Here is a 19,225-nt window from a genome sequence, read left to right as displayed (position 1 = left end):
TTCACGTTAGTTTTACATAACAACTACTTATCATGACTTGCATTTCAGTATCAAAACTGCGATACGAGCTAATTAAATAAGATAGCCTATCACAACCTGAAGGTGTGTCTTACAGAAAAAGAATGATTCACTACATTTTGACCTCTTGATAGGCAAATGCGTGTCGAGTGTGTTTATAGACGATATAACAATAAAACAATGTGATATCACTTCTTTAAGTCAAAGAAGTTAATAGCAAGTATAAATGTTATTGATTTGGATGTTTATCATTTTTCGATCACTTATAAATATACAGAGTTCTTGTTACTATTACACGATTAACAATGAAGGTTCTTTGGCTTCTGGTACTTGTTCATGTTGTATATTGTGAATGCCCGGAAGGGTGAGTTGAATTTTTTTATTAGCACTAGATTGTCCACGAGACGAAAAAAATAATATTTTCTAGTCTCATCTCAAATTTTGTCGAATCCTCGCCTCGTCTCGATTTTCAAAATTTCATTATAAAAATTTCTCGATTTTCAAATTCATCTCGCGTAAATTAAAAAAAAAAAAAAAACTTTTCTCATCTCATCTCGTCCCGTTTTGTGTATTTATATACCAAATGTATGCCCTTATTTGTTTTGTTTTTTTCATTTTAAAAATAGCTATAAAATATAAATTTATGTATAATGTCTAAGCGACAATTGCAGTGCCAATTGTCTTATGGTAATCGCGAGAATTGAATTGGCAACATCGTTTTATCAATAGAAATGCAGAAGACTTTGTAATGGTATCCAAACTGCAGAATCACCAAATCTACGAAGCTAAGTTAGGATTCACATTGTGGTCGTTACTATAACAACCAGTTCTAAACTTTCCACTTCCCAGTTCCGAGCAACGTCTAAAATGAATCATTTATCGTGCGATTGGAAAGATCGAGACGTTGTTTGGAACTAAGGGAGTTGAAGGATCAGTGGTGCCAGTAGTTAAGATTTTAACATGAAAGTGGTTAGTTTTATATAACGAGTATTCTATGACGAAGGGAACACCGTGTGCGTGGGTTTTCTCGGGGTTCTCCCGTCTCCTCCCACTTTCTTCATTCCACCATTTCATTCATTATCATTACTCATCACCACCGTCTCCTTTAGCCTAACCAGCATAATCGTTGGACGCAAAACTCAAGGATTTCATTTTACATTTCGATGACGAGTGAATGGCTTAAAATCAACATAAGAAATACCATGTATTTTGAAATCCATAACATTTCATGATTTAAAAACCATGTGTAAAATACTTCATTCTTCTAAAAAAAAAAAAAAAAAAAAAAAAGTGACGCCTAGTCAATCGCAACAATGTAAGACCGCTACTGGTGTATTCACATTCAAACATTTCTATAAGTCTATCATAGTTACACAATGTGAAACAAAATTAAATCACGAGAATCTACCGTACATGTCAATTCCAGAGCATTTCTGGTTGCATAACAAAATAGGATATACGGCATATAGTTAGAGAACAATATTAATACCTTAATAATTTTACAGTAACATGATATGGTCCAACGAAAATTATGAGAAAGTATTGCGTTGTTATTGGAATTACGTATCTGTACAAAATTCCATAGATAGCTCTAGTTAGAATACTACTACAACAACAATTCAGTGCCATTTTAGAAGAAGTAAGAATCCTTGGTTTTTGCTAATCTTTGTTACGCTTAACATAACGAACAATAAAATATAATGAAATGAAATTAATGGAAAATTACAAAGACGAATTCTGTGTTATGTGAAAAATAAAACTAACGGTCATATCCCTCATAAAAAGTGTAACCACTTGGATAAATTTCTAATTACGCTTTGGGCAAATGCATGTATGGGCAAATTTCAATTGAATTAACAGTTAACAATTAACCTGTAAATTTAATTGTTAATTGCAATTAACAAATTGAAGTAAGTAATGGTCAATTGTTAATTACAGTTCGCTATTAATAAATGAGAATCAATTGCAATTAAACAATGAATTGAAAGTAATAGCAAACGTAATTAACAATTAATTCAATTGTAATTAATTTCAACAGCAATTACTTTCAATTGATTAATCAACTGCAATTGATTTTAATTGATTTTGCCCAACACTGTTGTGTACCAATTTAAGAATACTAATGAAACCAATGAAACTATTTCTGAATATATCCTACCATGGGGTCACGAGGAAAATTATCTCAAAGTTGGAATATTTGAAGTACCGCTTATACCAATAGTAAAAGTGAACACTCTTGATACATTTATAATTGTAAGTTTTATATTAATTTCAGACGCTGAATCTAGCGGAATAATTTTAATACATATAGTCCATAGGGTGCCTATAAAAGTGACCTCGAATTAGGGATATAAATAAATATAAACATCCCAAATTTGAGATGATTTTCATGATTCCATGAAAAGATATGTTTGGAAATAGTTCCATTGGATTTGTGATTTTCAAATTAATATAAAATAGCACAATTATAAATGTATCGAAATTTGGACACTTTTATACTTGAATAAGCAGTACCTCAAAGGTCCCAACTCTGAGGTTATTTTCTCGTGATCTCCTGGATGGATATATTGATATGTACTGTACTTTATTGGATTCAGCAACCTCAAATTAGTAGGCTATAAAAAGCGTAATTAGAAATTTATCCAAGTGTGAACACTGTTTATGAGTGGTATGATAGCTTTTTGAATACAACCTTGGTAAAAAAAAAAAAAAAATCTTCACCATTCATATTGCTTTAAAAGACAATATTTTGACAATCATACGCAAGAAAATCAAATACATTGGCTTTACATAAAGACCAAATTACTATAAAAGAAATTCACATTTGTTTGATTTAATTGTAACTGCAATAAGGGCCAAGGACTTTTCACAGAGAAGTGGGTACCCCGAATTTTTTATTTTAACAAGAGGGGCACGGTGGCTCTCTGGTAAAGGGCTTACCTCTGGTGCGTACGGTCCCGGTTCGATTCCCAGGTAAGTAAGTTTGTGGTGAACAACATCATGTACGTGGGTTTTCTCAGGGTACTCCCTTTTCTCCCACATTATCATTCCACTATCTAATCCATCATCATCATTCACTTGCCTTAATCATCCATTTCCCTTAACCTAAAGGGCATAATAGTAGGACCTTAAAATGAAAGATTTTTTAACAAGACTGTATATAACTGATACTGATATTACCGTGAACCTCTCCCTGGTCAATATTTTTGAATTTGTGGAATGCTTGACTAAACATTCAGCAGCTAAACTAAAGGATAATTAGAAAGTTGTTTAATATATTTTTTAATTAATCTTACTTTATTTCCCACACATTTATGTAAAATAAATAAACAAACATCAAGTAGTTATGCATTAGAAGCAAACAAGTCAATTCAGCAAGTAAATAAAACATCTGTCAGTAATCTACCTTCAAGATGAAGGCAATAAGATACAGGATCCAAATACAAAAATAAAAAAAAAAAATCACTTGACTGCTGACACGACTAGGACATCAATAATTAAGTAATGATGTTATACATAATTCATTTATAGAAATTATTTAATATCTTTTTTTTTTCTTTCATAGGCAATTGGAATATTGGGTAACAGATCCCAGCGATCAATTTACTGATCCGAGTGCTGGACAAGCACAAGGATGTCTCTCTCCAGCTTCACCTGAAAAATGGAAAGGTGTTCGAGCGCCGGCTATTTTAGAGGTTGATCCAACAGAAAGACACCAGACTATGCAAGGGTTTGGTGCTGCCGTCACAAATTCTGCGGCTTATTTGATTCATTATAGTCAACATAGGGAAGAATTACTTCAAGCTCTTTTCAATACTACATCAGGGATCGGTGTAAATTATATCCGTCTTCCAATGGGTGCTTGTGATTTTATGGCTAGAGGAGTTGCCTATACTTATGATGACACTTACGACCCTGAACTTACGAACTTCAGTATCGAAGCTGATCTTGAATTTGTGGTCCCAACACTGCTTGCTGCTAAAGAAATAAATCCGAATATAAAAATCTTAGCCAGTCCATGGTCAGCTCCACCATGGATGAAGACAAATAACTTCATTGAAAGAGGTAGCTTCGATAATCAGTTTACAGATGTCTACGCGAATTACTTTGTGAAGTTCTTACAAGCGTTTGAGGAACAAGGAATCCGTATTGATGCTTTAACAGTACAGAATGAACCGTTATGGCTATCTGCATATCCCACCATGCAACTTGTCGCGGAAGATGAAATCAGCCTCATACGATCTCTTGGGCCAAAGTTGGAAGCAGCGGGACTTGACACAAAGATCGTAGTATGGGACTTTAATTGGGACAATACAGAATATCCTATTCAAGTACTGAATGACAGTGTTGTGAAACAATATGTTGATGGATTTGCTTTCCATGGTTATTCATCGAGTGACCCAGACGCTGCATTGACCATTCTTGCAGCACATCCTGAGTAAGTTTTATATTTATTTATAAGCAATTTGAACTAAGTAACCGTAAATCTAAAATCACAAGTTTGATATACCTTGAATTGTCTTATATTTTCCATCTGGAGATTAATTTTCTCAAATTCTTCAATTTATTCACATGCAAATTTTCTTCAGTTTACTGTGATAATATATGGTTGCGATTTCACATGAAAAGTTACTCCTCATTTCATAAAGTCACATATTTTAAAATAATTAAAAAGCCAATTGTTCTCATATATTAATTTTGCTATAAACTAGACTTTCCGCACTTGTTACTGACTAATATGACAGATATACTGTATTTAGCGAGTTTATTTTCAATACTATAGTAGTAATAAATAATATAAAGAAATTAGAATCATTACGACCATTTGTTGTTGATACGAAACTTTCAAGCGCAATTAGTTTGAGATATGGAAAGAGAAATTAGTGTTCCGTTTCTCAGTTTCTTAGGTATGTAGTTGTAGTTCAGTCTACCTCCCAATACTTCCTATTGTTAATAAAAACTGGTAGTTACTGTCCAAGCAATAACTGTTTTCTGAAACGCACGTGTGAGTACTACAGACAAATCAGGAATCCATAGATTACATAAAACGTACCAGAACCAGTATTGTATCTCAAACCTGAATGGGTTTTGAGCTTAAGAGTTTATTAAAAATTAACATTTGGAGCGATATTTTGCATTTGATATTTAGTTTATACATGTATATGTGGTAATTGTCCAACAGTTGATCATTGCTTGAGGATCGTAAGCTTGAGATGCTTCAATTTTCCAAACTTATGTCACATAATACGTGAATCAGTTATATTAAATTTATCATTATTGTATTTATGATAAATTACGGATTTTACTCTGCAGTACCTATGAGATTAAGATACTTTATCTTCCATGGTAAAGCATTACTACCTTATATAAACCTAAGTACTGCATAGATACTGCTACAGATGAACAAAAATTGTTACTTTAGCGTCTGTCGGGTTGACCATTAAGGAAGACAGATGAGAATTAGGAGGAAATGATCCAAGAATTGACGAAATAATAACTGAAAACTAAGAAAATCCACCAACACGATATCCTCCAGTATAATTTAAAATGAGTCCACATAGAATCAAGAGTCCCTCACTAAAGTGGGGATTGATCTACTACTAAGCATCTACTTCTTAGTTTATCCTAATTATTCAGTTCATTCTAACTTTTTGCTCATAGGCGTAGCAAAAACTTTTCACATGAATGTGTACAAAGGTAGTTAAAGCAAAATTTTTCATATGGATGTACACAAAGATAGTTAAAGCAGAAATTTTCATCTGGGTGTGCACAAAAGTAATTGAACTAGAACTTTTCATATGGACGTGTACTTACAAGGAAGGGTCACGCAGTGGCTCCGCTGAGATCCGAACGAGACAATTGTGTTTGCATTTGACATGTTATAACTAGACGAATCCCAAAGCTATACGTGCCACCGGGCGGAATGTCGTGAGTTACAACATAGTTTGTAATATAGAAGCTACAAAGCTGGCAGAATATTTTGAACAGAGTCATTTGTTCGGAAACGGTTGGGTAAATGGAAAACTCGGACAATACGTATTCCATCATTTTCAAGGGCACTCTTTTTCGGATAAAAAGAAGTTTGCCCCAAAGTCCTCGCAGGGTCCCAGACAGGGTCCAACTCAAAATTTTCAAAAGGCAAGGGGGGTTAAGTAGCACATCGTTTGAAAGCTGTTGTAAAATGAAAGAAAATGCAGCAAGTCTTGACTCTCTACGACAACCCTGAGCAAAATAGGTGAGGCTCAAAATGTAAAAAAAAAAGGACTTAATAGAAAAGTCCATGGTCACCCCTATAAATCGTAAACGGTGAGATAAATGTGAAAATAGGAAAGAGAGTGTGGCATTCTTTTCAATTTAAGTTAAAACGTCTTGTCCCAGGGCTCCCACAGGGTCCCAGATGGGGTCCAACTAAAAAGTTTCAAATTGCAACAGGGGTTAAGTAGCTCATCGTTTGCAAGATCTTGTTAAATGAAAGTAGATGGAGCAAGTCTCGACTTTCTACGACAACCCTGTGTAAAAATTCCGGCGAGTCAAAATTTAAACAAAAGCTTATTTAAAAAGCTATGGCCACCTTGAATTCAAGATGGCCGCTTAAAACCTATGTCATTCATAACAGTATAAATCTAAATCTCTATTTTTCTCTACTGTGTATTTAGAAACAATAGGAAAACTAAAGAACAATGGAATTTCTATTCACTCCAACTATTATTTCATTCGGTAACAACACATATATATTTTGTTCTTAATGCACGTTTGTCACGGTTCTCCCGACATCATTTACTTGAATATAACGAATATGCGATGAATACAAACTCGGACTTCCGACTCATACTGCTAAACAAAAATTCAATACCTTCTGGTATTTTTTTAATTTTGTCCTGCGTAGTTCATGCAAAAAGGACTTGTTGCACCAGTATGTTGGGGGCTCCATTGTAATGTATTCGTGATGGTTACATTTGTATGTCATTCGTTGGTTTGATCGCAATGCTTCAAGCAATACCAAATATACAAAAAACATTCATTTGCAAGATTGGCGAGTAGTACCAAACCATGTGTAAGTCATTTCAGTACACCGAACTTCATTGGTTTGGTCACAGTATTCCAAGAAATAACACATTTATATACAAACTCATTTTTCACGCTGGCAACCATATTGAATTACAGATTATACTCTTTGATATTTTGTGGATATTTACTATTAACCACAAACGTAAATACCGTATAATTTCGCTTCTCCAACACCAATAGTGTGAGCTACACATGCGTTCGATACAAGTGTGGCATTTTGAACACAAGATGTCGCGTTTTTGAACATTTCGCATATTTTCGTCACCTACATTAGTCAAATTTTGGTTTTCCTAGCTTCAGCAGTTTGGTATGCTTATCCTTTCGATATAGGTTTTAAGCGGCCATCTTGGATTCAAGATGGCCATAGATTTTCAATTAAGCTTTTGTTTACATTTTGACCCGCCGGAATTTTGGACAGAGTTGTCGTAGAAAGTCGAGACGTGCTCGATCTTCTTTCAGTTAACAAGAGCTTTCAAACGATGTGCTACATCTCTTGCCATTTGAAACTTTTTAGTTGGGCCCCACCTGGGGCCCTGTGGGGATCCTGGAACAAGACGTTTTCAGTTAAATCGTTGCACTTTGAAAATAATGCCACACTTCCTTTCCTGTTTTCACATTTGTCTTACCGTTTCCGATTTATAGGAGTGGTCATGGACTTTTCAATTAAGTTTTTGTTTACATTTTGACCCTCCTCCATTTTGCACAGGGCTGTTGTAGAGAGCCGAGACTTGCTGCATTTTCTTTCATTTTACAACAGCTTTAAAGTGATGTGCTACTTAACCCCCTTGCCACTTGAAAATTTTGAGTTGGACCTCGTCTGGGACCCTAGGACAAAGTTTTTTACCCCAAAAAGTTTGTCGTTGAAAATGATGGGATACGTGTTGGCCGAGTTTTCCACTTACCCAACCGTCTCCGAACAAATGACTGTTCAAAATATTCTGCCAGGTAATTTTTTGTAGTTTTTACGTTTCAAAATTTGTTGTAACTCACGATATTCCACTCGGTGGCACGAATAACTTTGGGATTCATCTAGTTATAACATATCAAATGGAAACACAATTGTCTCGTTCGAATCTCAGCGAAGCCACTGCGTGAACCTCCCTTGTTAGTTAAAACAGAACTAGAGTTAAAACAGAACTTTTCGTATGGGTGTGCACAAAGGTAGTTAGAGCAGAATCTTTTATATGAGTGTGCACAATGGTAATTAAGATTACACATTCTCTCAATTTAACATTCATGTGTGTTCATTTTATTGGTAAGTACATTAAAAATCAGATGAAAATATTACTTCAATGAATTGAAAAATTACAGATATTTTTTTAGAACATATGACAATTAAAGAAAACAGAATCAAACCATTCTATTAGTATGTGCACAGGAATACCCCGTGGCTACGCTTATGCCTTGCTTTATGAAAAACATTTTAATTATAAGCTTTCCACAAAATTATTAATATCTTCAGCGAAGAACCACCTAGAAGGAAGACTCATTCTTGCCATGTATTCGTATTCATGCCTTCTGACTATAAGTATCTCATTACATAGAGGCATAGATATCTTATTTCGTATAATTTGTAAACATGTTCCACAAAATCATTATTCAAACTTTTATTCTCTTACAGTGTCAACTACTACGTCACCGAATACAGTGTATTGAATGGAGATGCTAACTACCCAAGCGTATTCAGTTATATGCTTGGCACCTACTTCATTCGTCAGGTTCAAAATGGAGCTTTGAATGGAATCCTATGGAACATAGTCTTGAACGAGTACTTTGGACCAACATATGAAAATGGTGGCTGCAAAGGATGTCGTGGCATTATTACATTATATTCAGACGATAGTCGTTTTGAGACCAATATTGAGTACCACGTCATAGGCCATATGAATAAAGCTGCATCACAAGGCGCTGTCAGAATTGGAAGTCCTAAAAGCTTTGGAGACGGTGGAGCTCTCACTTCTGTTGCGTTTGAAAATCCTGATGAAACAATTGGTATTGTTGTATTTAATAACAATGGTAATACAGCACAGGATGTCCAAGTGAGATTTGGAGATACATCTTACTCATTTAGTGAAGTACCTCCACTGGGAGCAGTTACATTTAGAACAACACAACCACTGTCTGATTTGTATTAAAGAATTCTATTTAAATATAAAACTAATGTATACATTATTGTGTTGATTTTTTAACATCAAGCACCAATACCTCAAACTTTTGAATGCTTTCTATTGTTCTCTATACTAATATTAAAGATGACACTAATAATATTAATAGTATCGTCATATTGAGCAACAAGAATGTGTATACTAGTATTGGTAACTTTTCTTATGGCGAAAATAATCGTTCATCATTGATTCTTTTAAGCAAGTCTTTTTATTAAAATTGTTTTGAAAACATTCTAATAAATCCAAACTCCCAAACCTGATGAGTTATAGTTCAAGAACCAATGGAATAAACACCACAATAGTTCACCAATTTTATAAAGCAGATCAATGAGTATTGGTACTAGCATGCCTAGTTTGATACGGATCGACAAGATTAGTTAAACTTGTACGATCGAACCCCAAAATCGATGGACCAGAATTCGGAAACATAATAAGCTTGTGCCATAATATTTCATAATATGCATATTCAGGTTGTCAAGATCTACCACAGTGTCAAGTTCTTTCAAGATCGGATGAGTTCGGTTGTGCGACGTATATATATATATGCGTCGCACAACCGAACTCATCCGATCTTGAAAGAACTTGACACTGTGGTAGATCTTGACAAGCTGAGAGATTGGACAAAAATATCTAAAACGTTTGCAAAAGTGTGAAAATCATGTCTAGTATGGTGTAGGGCCTCCTTTTGTGTTCAAAACAGCTTGGATCCGACGCGGAATGGACGTATACAGCTCCTGAATCGTGGTGTGTGGAATTTTGTACCGTTGTTCCTCCAAAACATGCTCCAGGTCCCTAAGGAGTGCTGGTGGAGGGTAATGAGACCGAACACGCCTTTTTAACTCAGACCACAATGGATCAATGATGTTTAGATCTGGTGATTGTGGAACCCAGGGGAGGTGTGATAGCTCCTGGTCATGCTCCTCAAACCATGATTTCACCGCTTTTTCAGTGTGACATGGTGACAAATCATCTTCGTAGATGCCATCACCATCAGGGAACAATTCCATGCAGGACTATGATGGGACCTGCAGAAAACCACGATATCACTGCCTACTGTAACAGAACCACTCCCATGCTTTACAGTTGGGAGCAGACAGTCTGTATCATAGGCCTGCGATAGTGTTCTCCATACGTGAACAAGACCAGTTGTTGGAAACAAGCTGAAGGTCGATTCATCGGACCACATTACGTGTTTCCACTGCTCATGAGTCCACGCCTTGTGGTCCTTGCACCACTGGATACGCCTCTTCGCATTTACTGCTGTGACCAGGGGTTTGGTGATAGCGGCCCTGCCTGAATTTTCATTTTATGAAGTTCCCGTCGCACTGTTTTCGATGAAACCGGGTTCTGTAGGCCGGAATTGAGTTCAGACGTAATTTTCATTGCAGTGGTCTTTTTAGCTGCTACAATCCGTTTAAATCCCCTCCGGTCCCTATCTGACAGGATTGTCTTTCGACCACTGTTGTGCTTTGCAGACGTCGTTTGAACATGAATTGGACACAGTGCCTTTCGATACCCCTACAATGTTCGCCACTGTTGCCACTGAAGCTCCAACCAGACGGGCACCAACGATCATGCCTCTTTGAAAGTCTGTGAGCTCGCCCATTTTATCGCACCACTTTCACACCACGACACTCCAGGTGAACTGGTTACTGCTGACGGAAGAGGCAGGTCCACATGACACATTGAAAACAAAAAAAAGAAAAAAAGATCGGCAACCGCAACACATGTTGCACAGTGGAGGGTCAAACTTACGTGTCCTGTATGAAATGTTTTTAGATTTTTTGTCTATCCCTGTATATATATATATATATATATATATATATATATATATATATATATATATATATATATATTAGGGTGTCCCTTATTTTGGGTAATTTCGTGTTGCGATACGCACCCCCCTCTCCAAATGTATTCTATGTGACCACAAACACTCATTAGTGAGATAGCAGCTCTCTACGAGAACGTTAACCCGTGCTGACTTAATGACAAAGTCATGAAATTACGATCCACATTATAATATAATTTAGAATTTCCAAACGTGATAAGGGAGCAATTAAAAGAGACAGAGAAACGAAACTTTGCACGATGCAACTAGAGTAAGGGCAACATCTGCTCGTGTATTGACAAACAGCACCGGATGAACAATGTTGCCAACCTTAGAGAAAGTTGTGTTTTTGTAAATGTAATGACCAAAATTGAATATCATCATTGGAAGCAGTAATAAAAATAAAAACAAAAGAGATGGTAAAAGCAGATCAGTGTTGCAAACTTCTCGAGAAATAACGTGTAATATGTGTTGGCGCACACAGGGAGTGAGGTACTAACATTTTGAACACCTTAAATCAGATATTGCCAAGAACTATTTGTGTTGTCTCAAAGTTTAGAAGGATCCGCTGAGCAGTGTTGCCATCAACAGAAGAGAAAAATTGAGTTTGGAAAACATACTATAACTCTGAAAAAGTCACTAATGCTTTATGCTTGAAAACCTATAATGCAAGGCGGTAGCGCATAAGGAGTAGAGCTGTGGTTATGTGAGATTGATAACTCACGTACTGACGGATATATTCGATACCTTATTAAAGCAGAGAAGTAAGGTTTGTAAAAGATGGCAACGCTGCAGAGCGGCGGATTATTTACTCTTGATGTCATCATGGTTATCAGCGTCCTCAAAAGTCCACGAGTACATAAACCCATGCAAATTGAACGCTGTTTTCATATTTTAACAAGGTTTTTGGGATTCCAACCAGCTGTGCAGCGTTGCCACCTTTCACAAACCTTACTTGTCAGTTTTTACAAGATATCGTATATCTCGGCCAGTTATCGATCTCACATAACCACGGTGTACTCCTCATGCTCTACCGCCTTGCATTATAGGTTTTCAGGCATAAAGCATTAGTGGCCTTTACAGAGTTATTGTATGTTTTCCATACTCAATTTTTCTCTTCTGTTGACAGCAACACTGTTCAGCAAATCCTTCTAGACTTAGAGGCAACGCAAACGGTTCTTGTCAATTTCTGATTTAAGATGTACAAAACGTTAGTACCTCACTCCCTGTTTGCGGCAATACATATTACACGTTATTTCTCGAGAAGCTTGCAACACTGATCTGTGTTTACCATCTCTTTCGTCTTTATTTTTACTGTTGCTTCCAATGATGATATTCAATTTAGGTCATTCCATTTACAAAATCACAACTTTCTCTAAGGTTGGCAACACTGTTCATCCAGTGCTGTTTGTCAGGAGAAGATGTCACCCTTACTCTAGTTGCTTCGTGCAAAGTTTCGTTTCTCTGTCTCTTTTAGTTTCTTCGATATCTTGTTTGGAAATTCTAAATTATATTATAATGTGGAAACGTCATTTCATGACTTTGTCGTGAATTCGGCACGGGTTAATGTTCTCGTAGAGAGCTGCTATTTCACTAATGTGTATTTATGGTCACATAGAATACATTTGGGGTGTGTGTATCGCAGCACGAAATTACCCAAAATAAGGGACACCCTAATATAGGGGAGAGTTGTATAAAACGGGGACGGCGGTTCAAACGGGGGCACGGTGTTTCTACATGATTGGCGCTGCTTACAGCGGCAAGGCTATGCATTATTGTTCAAGACAACGATTACACCATTTTGGACAGGAATAAAAACATCACTGTACAGTTAGTGTAGATGTGTATTGCTTTGAAGTTTTTGGCGAAATATTTTTCGATGTGTCGCCTTTCTACTATTTGACTTACTCCCTGATTACATGTAGAAATAAATTTGGTAAATACACTAATGTATTCATTAGATTTAAGCTATTGTTTACACGTTTCACTTATTGGGTTATATAACCTATGAGCATAGGGAAGCCATGTTTTTCCATGTATGTCACATTCTTCCAAAACGGGGACATAGAAGGTAGTACAAATTGGGGACGTCCCCATTTTATACGACATGTAACATCATTACAATTTACTTGTAGTTCGCGTATTACAGTCCGCTTGAGGCTGCGTATTACAGTCCAGCACATACTAACACTAGAAGAAAGTCTTTTTGGCCTGGCACTAACCGATTTACGTTCTCTTGCGTTTGAGTTAACTGAAGCAAACCGTATTTCCCACTCGTTTAACAGAGACAAGAAGATTGCTGGAAGACACTGGCTTACGGTTTTCTCTGAGGCACCCTAACCTTTCTTCGCGACTGGTAATTTTTTGCCTTCCATGTTTGTTTTCCCCAAGTGTTTTTTTTTTTTTTTTCAACAGACTCTATAGTCATTCAAAAGCAAAAGAAGGATGGATTAGGTGTTCTGGCTGCAATGGGTGGGCACTCGATGCCTGTTCTAACGTGGACAAAAAGGATGATATATCTGTTTTGACTTTTGTAGCACGTAAAGTTTAAATTGTTGCTTAATAGACAAAAGTATTTTACTTCTAATTGGTTTTATTTAGTACGAAAATCTCATTTTTATTTCTTTTTTGATTAATTATAAATAAGATATTTGTAAACTAGATATATGTATAATATATAAACAACTTGTAAACAAGATGTAAAAAGTTTTAAGCAAGATATTTGTAAGTTTTGAAAGTATTTGGTAAGTTTTTAAAGGCAACCCCATTTTACCCGACTAGTAGTATAAAACGGGGACTTTCACCCTTTTTCAGTTTCCCTTATTTTTTGTTAAAATAAACGTTCTTATTGATACAAAAAGGCCTGTTTCATGGTAGCCAACACTCCACTGAATATTTTGATTTACATTTAGCAATTTTATCATTGATCGTTTTGGTTTTATGTACTAAAATATATAAGGGTCCCCATTTTGTACAACTTTCCCATATATATATATATATATATATATATATATATATATATATATATATATATATATATATATATATATATATATATATATATATAGTATCCTTGACAATTGTGCTTGATATTTGCCATCGAAATTCCACATAAAAATGAATCCATTCTTATATTACTAACAATAAGTCGCTTAATTGGAATTGAAGAAAATTAATCCATACGCAAACCATACTGGAGAATTCTCAGAAAGCTCATGGACATGATTATTATCTTAAGTTCGTGCGTCTTAGTATTGAATTCAGTAGAGAACTTGTAGATAAATTTATACCTGGGGAAATGTTTTGTCCTGGGTAAATTTCCTCAGATTATACCCTCAATATGTTCTTATTAAATCTACGACGAACTTGTATACCAGAAGTTAGCATTATACTGTAAACTCATCCATTTTGTATCTATTTTATATCCTTGATTTTTTGTTAAGAATCAATAAAGTTCGCTTTATAAGGTCGGTCGGTGACTAAACATGAAGACATTATTATATTAACTCAGGCTGCAAACAACGCCCATTTACGTAAAGGCATTAAATGCAATTACTATCAAAACTGCTTTCATATACTTATACTTGTAGCATACATCACAGCTTTTAAAAGAAAATGAAATCTTTGAGTTTTACGTCCCACGGTTATGCCTGCTAGGCTAAAGGAGACGGTGATGATGAGTAATGAATGAAATGGTGGAATGAAGAAAGTGGGAGGAAACGGGAGAACCCCGAGAAAACCCACGCACACGGTGTTTGTTCACCACAAAGATCACTTGGTGGGGGCTGGGATCGAACCCGGGACCCCAAGCACCAGAGGTGAACGCTCTACCACTGAGCCACCACGGCCCACAGCTTTTAAAAGAACTAAAACACTTGGATGAGTACGTATATTAATAGACACTGTGTTGTATGCTAAGAAAAGTAACACTAATTATATAATCAAATGATTTATTTTTCTTCACCCTCCTGGCTTCTTTAATCATTCATTGCAGGACGTTACCAAAACATATCCATGCATCGTATCGTTGAAGCATTTTGTGTTTCGCATATTAAAGTGTTCAAAAATATTTAACATATTCGCATTTGTTCATGTGATCTCAGGTTCAATTCTCGGTGGGAACATACATGAGAAAATTGAAAGCTGAAACAATATGAAAATAGTATATAAAAGTCAGGAAATTGATATTAAAACTTTAGCTATCTATTGGGACTGTAAGGCTGTAGTTAAATTAACCCACACGTTTCGTGAAGATATATTACGTCGTTATTGTTTATTTACTATAAGCTACCAGATACATCCTCAGAGGCCATTTTACACTGTAGTAATCAACAGATGAAAACATTGGAAAAGGAATGAAAGGAAGGTCTTCAGAGCCTTAGATCAAGGTACTAACCTAGCATTTGCCCAGTATAACAGAGGAACAACCCTGGAATATCTTGTCAGGATGGCTGGTCTCCGAATTCGAACCCGGTATTATCCAATTGCGAAGCAAGAATCCTAACAAGTAGCCTGAGCTCGCTCCGTATTATTATTATTATTATTTAATTAATGTAATGTTTTAAAATTAGTGCAAATTAAACCGTACTTTCTTTATTGCTGATGTTATAGTTAATGAGCCTACATGAGACATCAGTTCCCCATTAAGAAAGAATACTAGAACTGGAATTCAGGAAGTGGGGGTGAAGAGATTAATACGGATGAGGAAACTATGTACGATGCAAAAACTGAGTAGTTATGACTTCGTCACAGATATATTCACTTACATACGTCAATTAATATTTCTCTGATACAGTGCACTCTTACTTTCTATAGTGGCAGGAAAATGGCCCACTTTTGTAAACGAACGCACTAAGCACGTGCGTATAATTAGGCACAATGTCCGTGCAAAGAAACATAGGTAAAACTAGAAAAAAGAATAGGGTAAGCGACGGGAAAATGATAAACCGCCCTTCAACTTGAAAAAAAAAGAAAACTAAAAATAACTAAACTTAGAGCTACGAAAGACGAGAGGCGAATTTTATTGAAAAGGTTGTTTTTCCTTAGTGATTAGTTGTGTTAACTATGAACATGAATTAAAAAGGTGATGTAGCTAGCTCTGAGTTTCCCAAACTAGTTGAAAAGAAAATATTGGATAAAATTTAATAATAAAGAAGCCATTTATGATAATTAAAACAAACTAAATTCTTGGCACGACAGTCCTTTGGTTCCTACCAGCGGGCTTAAGTTGAAAGTGGGGATGTGTAGTCAACGCATCTACACCCGAAGTCCCTAATGCCGGCTTTCTAGACTGCAGTCCGCTACCTCTTACTTAAGATAACTCCCCAATTGTCCTCACGATTCTGGGTCAACACCGAAATTGTTGAGTGCCTCTCCGGGAATTGAACCCATGACCACGGGCACCTAAGGCACGCTGTCTGTCTTCTATAGACGAAAAGCTATAGTTTCCCACATTATCTAATCAGAAATAAGTTCTGATTCTCTAATAGCTGCTGATGGTGATAGTCAAGGTTCATCGAAGCATGATCCCAAACCCAAACTGAGATATTGATTTCACTGGAATGCCTGAAAAGTCATTGTGAGTAAGTGAATTGCCCACTTGTCAGGATGAAGGGCGATGGTGATGTGAAATGCGGGGCTGTCAGAGGTACTACTTGTGATAATTGGATTTATAATATTCTATGTTGCCATAAACCCTCTTCAGGAACAAAACTGTTAATCTTAGCTTTGAAAATGTTACATAAGGAGTTTTATTGCTATCATTAGGTTGCATTAGGAATTATCGGATTTATTTTAACGCTTAACTTTTACATCTCTTCTGATTTACGAATATTTAAATCGCGATTATCCCCTTAAGGTCAATTATTGATATTTTAAATCATTTCGAACCAACTTTATATATGGTTAGTCTTGTTATATGGGAATAATTGAGACCAGAAGCAGTCTACAGGCTAAGTCCAAAAGAATCTTGGCCAACCTCCTGATAAACCACGTCTTTCAGCAAGGTGAATTGTGGCAATCCAATACCCACATGAGGAAATCTTCGGTTCAGTGTGAAAGCTTCCATAAGAACCAGCACTCTAATCAGTGAAATGTGCTTTGCTAATTTTTATTCAATTTGGAAGTACCTAACTTTATTGCTAAAAAAGAAAAGGCATTTATTTCAAACAAGTCGCCATTACAGTTTTCGTATTTGAACACAACACTCATGAAAAGTCATGTTAAAGCGCAACTTGCCTCTGAAAAAGGATATTTATCTGTTTTTTGTTTCTCGTGTTCCCCAAAGTACCGGTACATGCCGAATTAGTGCTCGCCTTCCGCTCGCATTACCTAGGTAAAACGGCTACGATCTTGGTACTAGCACTTGTTTCGGTGTACAGATCTCAAATATTTATCTTTCAGCCTGATTCTATGTATGAATCCGAAATTTCAAATCTAGATAAGGGGCACCAAAATTCATAGTTTATTCTCGGTGCTCATATTGTGATTTACTAAATAATTATTAAATCTAATTGTAAGGTATACATTTGTTTTTTAGAGAGACTGAGCAAGATAAATATACGTAAAAACTAGTCAATACTTGTCTTAACTGTTTGTTTTCTTAACTGCCAATGAAGTAGGTGTATTAAGGAATTTTAAATATTCGAGTTTTGTATTCCGGTTTCAAATATAAATATGTGTGTACTTCATCTCGGTCCTGCAACCGGGTGGATCTAGATTCGACATTCGAATTCTTATCCGGGTTAAATCAGATTATTTTTTAGTAAGGCAAGCATTTGATCTTTAGGTAGAATGAAGGAGACAAATAGACTTGTCAATATCCGTCTTAATTTTCTGTTTTCTTCTTAACTGTCAGGACTTCGTGAAATTACTTTCGGTGAATTTTTGATATTCAAGTTTATCACAATTTGGGTGGGATGTGGGTTTGGATAAGAATCAAGATCTGAGATCCGAATTTCGAACCCAGATCCGAGATCCGAATCCAGATCCAAGATCCGGATCCAGATCCGAGATTTGAGATCCGGATCCAGATCCGAGATTTGAGATCCGGATCCAGATCCGAAATCCGAGATCCGCATCCAGATCCGAAATCTGAGATCCGGATCCAGATCCGAAATCCAAGATCCGGACCCAGATCCGAGATCCGAATCCAGATCCGAGATTCGAGATCCGGATCCAGATCCGAGATTCGAGATCCGGATCCAGATCCGAAATCCGAGATCCGGATCCAGATCCGAAATCCGAGATCCGGATCCAGATCCGAAATCCGAGATCCGGATCCAGATCCGAGATTCGAGATCCGGATCCAAAGGATCCGGACCCAATCAGATCCGGATCTTCGGATCTGGCCAGATCCGGATCCGGCCATCCCTAGATGACACCACACTGCATCAATGATATACCTCGTTCTAATAGTGGCATGCTTTCTCCTAACAATGAAAACTTCGTCTTAACAGTGACGCTCTTACTCGTAACAGTGATACACTTCCACTTAACAGTGATATCGTCCTTATTTCTAACAATGATACACTTCGACATGTGAGAGACGCTTTTACTCTTGACAATGATATACTTCTTCCTGACAGTTACGCTTACTCTTAACAATGGTATACTTAATTCTAACAGTGATGTCCTTACTCTTAACAATGATATGCTTCGTCCTAACAGTTACGCCCTTACTCCTAACAATGATATACTTCGTCCTAACAGTGATGCCCTTACACTAAACAAGATATACTTCTTCCTAACAGTGATGATCTTACTCCTAATAACGATATACTTCATCCTAACACAAAAACCCTTACTCCTAACAATGATATGCTTCTTCCTAACAGTGATGCTCTTATTCCTAACAATGATATAATTAATCCTAACAGTGACACCCTTAGTTCTAACAATTATATACTTCATCCTGACAGTGACGCTTACTCTTAACAATGGTATACTTAATTCTAACAGTGATGGCCTTACTCTTAACAACGATATACTTCGTCCTAATAGGGAAGCCCTTACTCCTAACAATGATATGCTTCGTCCTAACAGTTACGCCCTTACTCCTAACAATGATATACTTCGTCCTAACAGAGATGCCCTTACACTAAACAAGGTATACTTTCTTGTAAAATTAACGTCCTTAACAAAC

At 36.3% G+C, this 19,225-nt stretch overlaps 1 protein-coding gene across 1 annotated transcript; it reads left to right on the top strand.

Moving 5' to 3' along the window:
• The first annotated feature begins 288 nt into the window (after positions 1 to 288).
• Positions 289 to 9,248, top strand: LOC145661977 (uncharacterized). Its single transcript, XM_081727321.1, has 3 exons — positions 289 to 382; positions 3,584 to 4,456; positions 8,708 to 9,248. Exons 1-3 carry the CDS (start codon positions 324 to 326, stop codon positions 9,219 to 9,221), a joined length of 1,446 nt encoding a protein of 481 aa, XP_081583447.1. The 5' UTR covers positions 289 to 323; the 3' UTR covers positions 9,222 to 9,248.
• Positions 9,249 to 19,225: the final 9,977 nt, after the last annotated feature.

The sequence above is a fragment of the Thermobia domestica genome, chromosome 10 (genome assembly GCF_964235325.1).
Source record: "Thermobia domestica chromosome 10, izTheDome1.hap1.1, whole genome shotgun sequence".
In the NCBI taxonomy this organism is placed as follows: Eukaryota; Metazoa; Arthropoda; class Insecta; order Zygentoma; family Lepismatidae; genus Thermobia; species Thermobia domestica.
The sequence above is the reverse complement of the archived record's forward strand: the minus strand, read 5'-3'. Positions and strand labels throughout refer to the sequence as shown.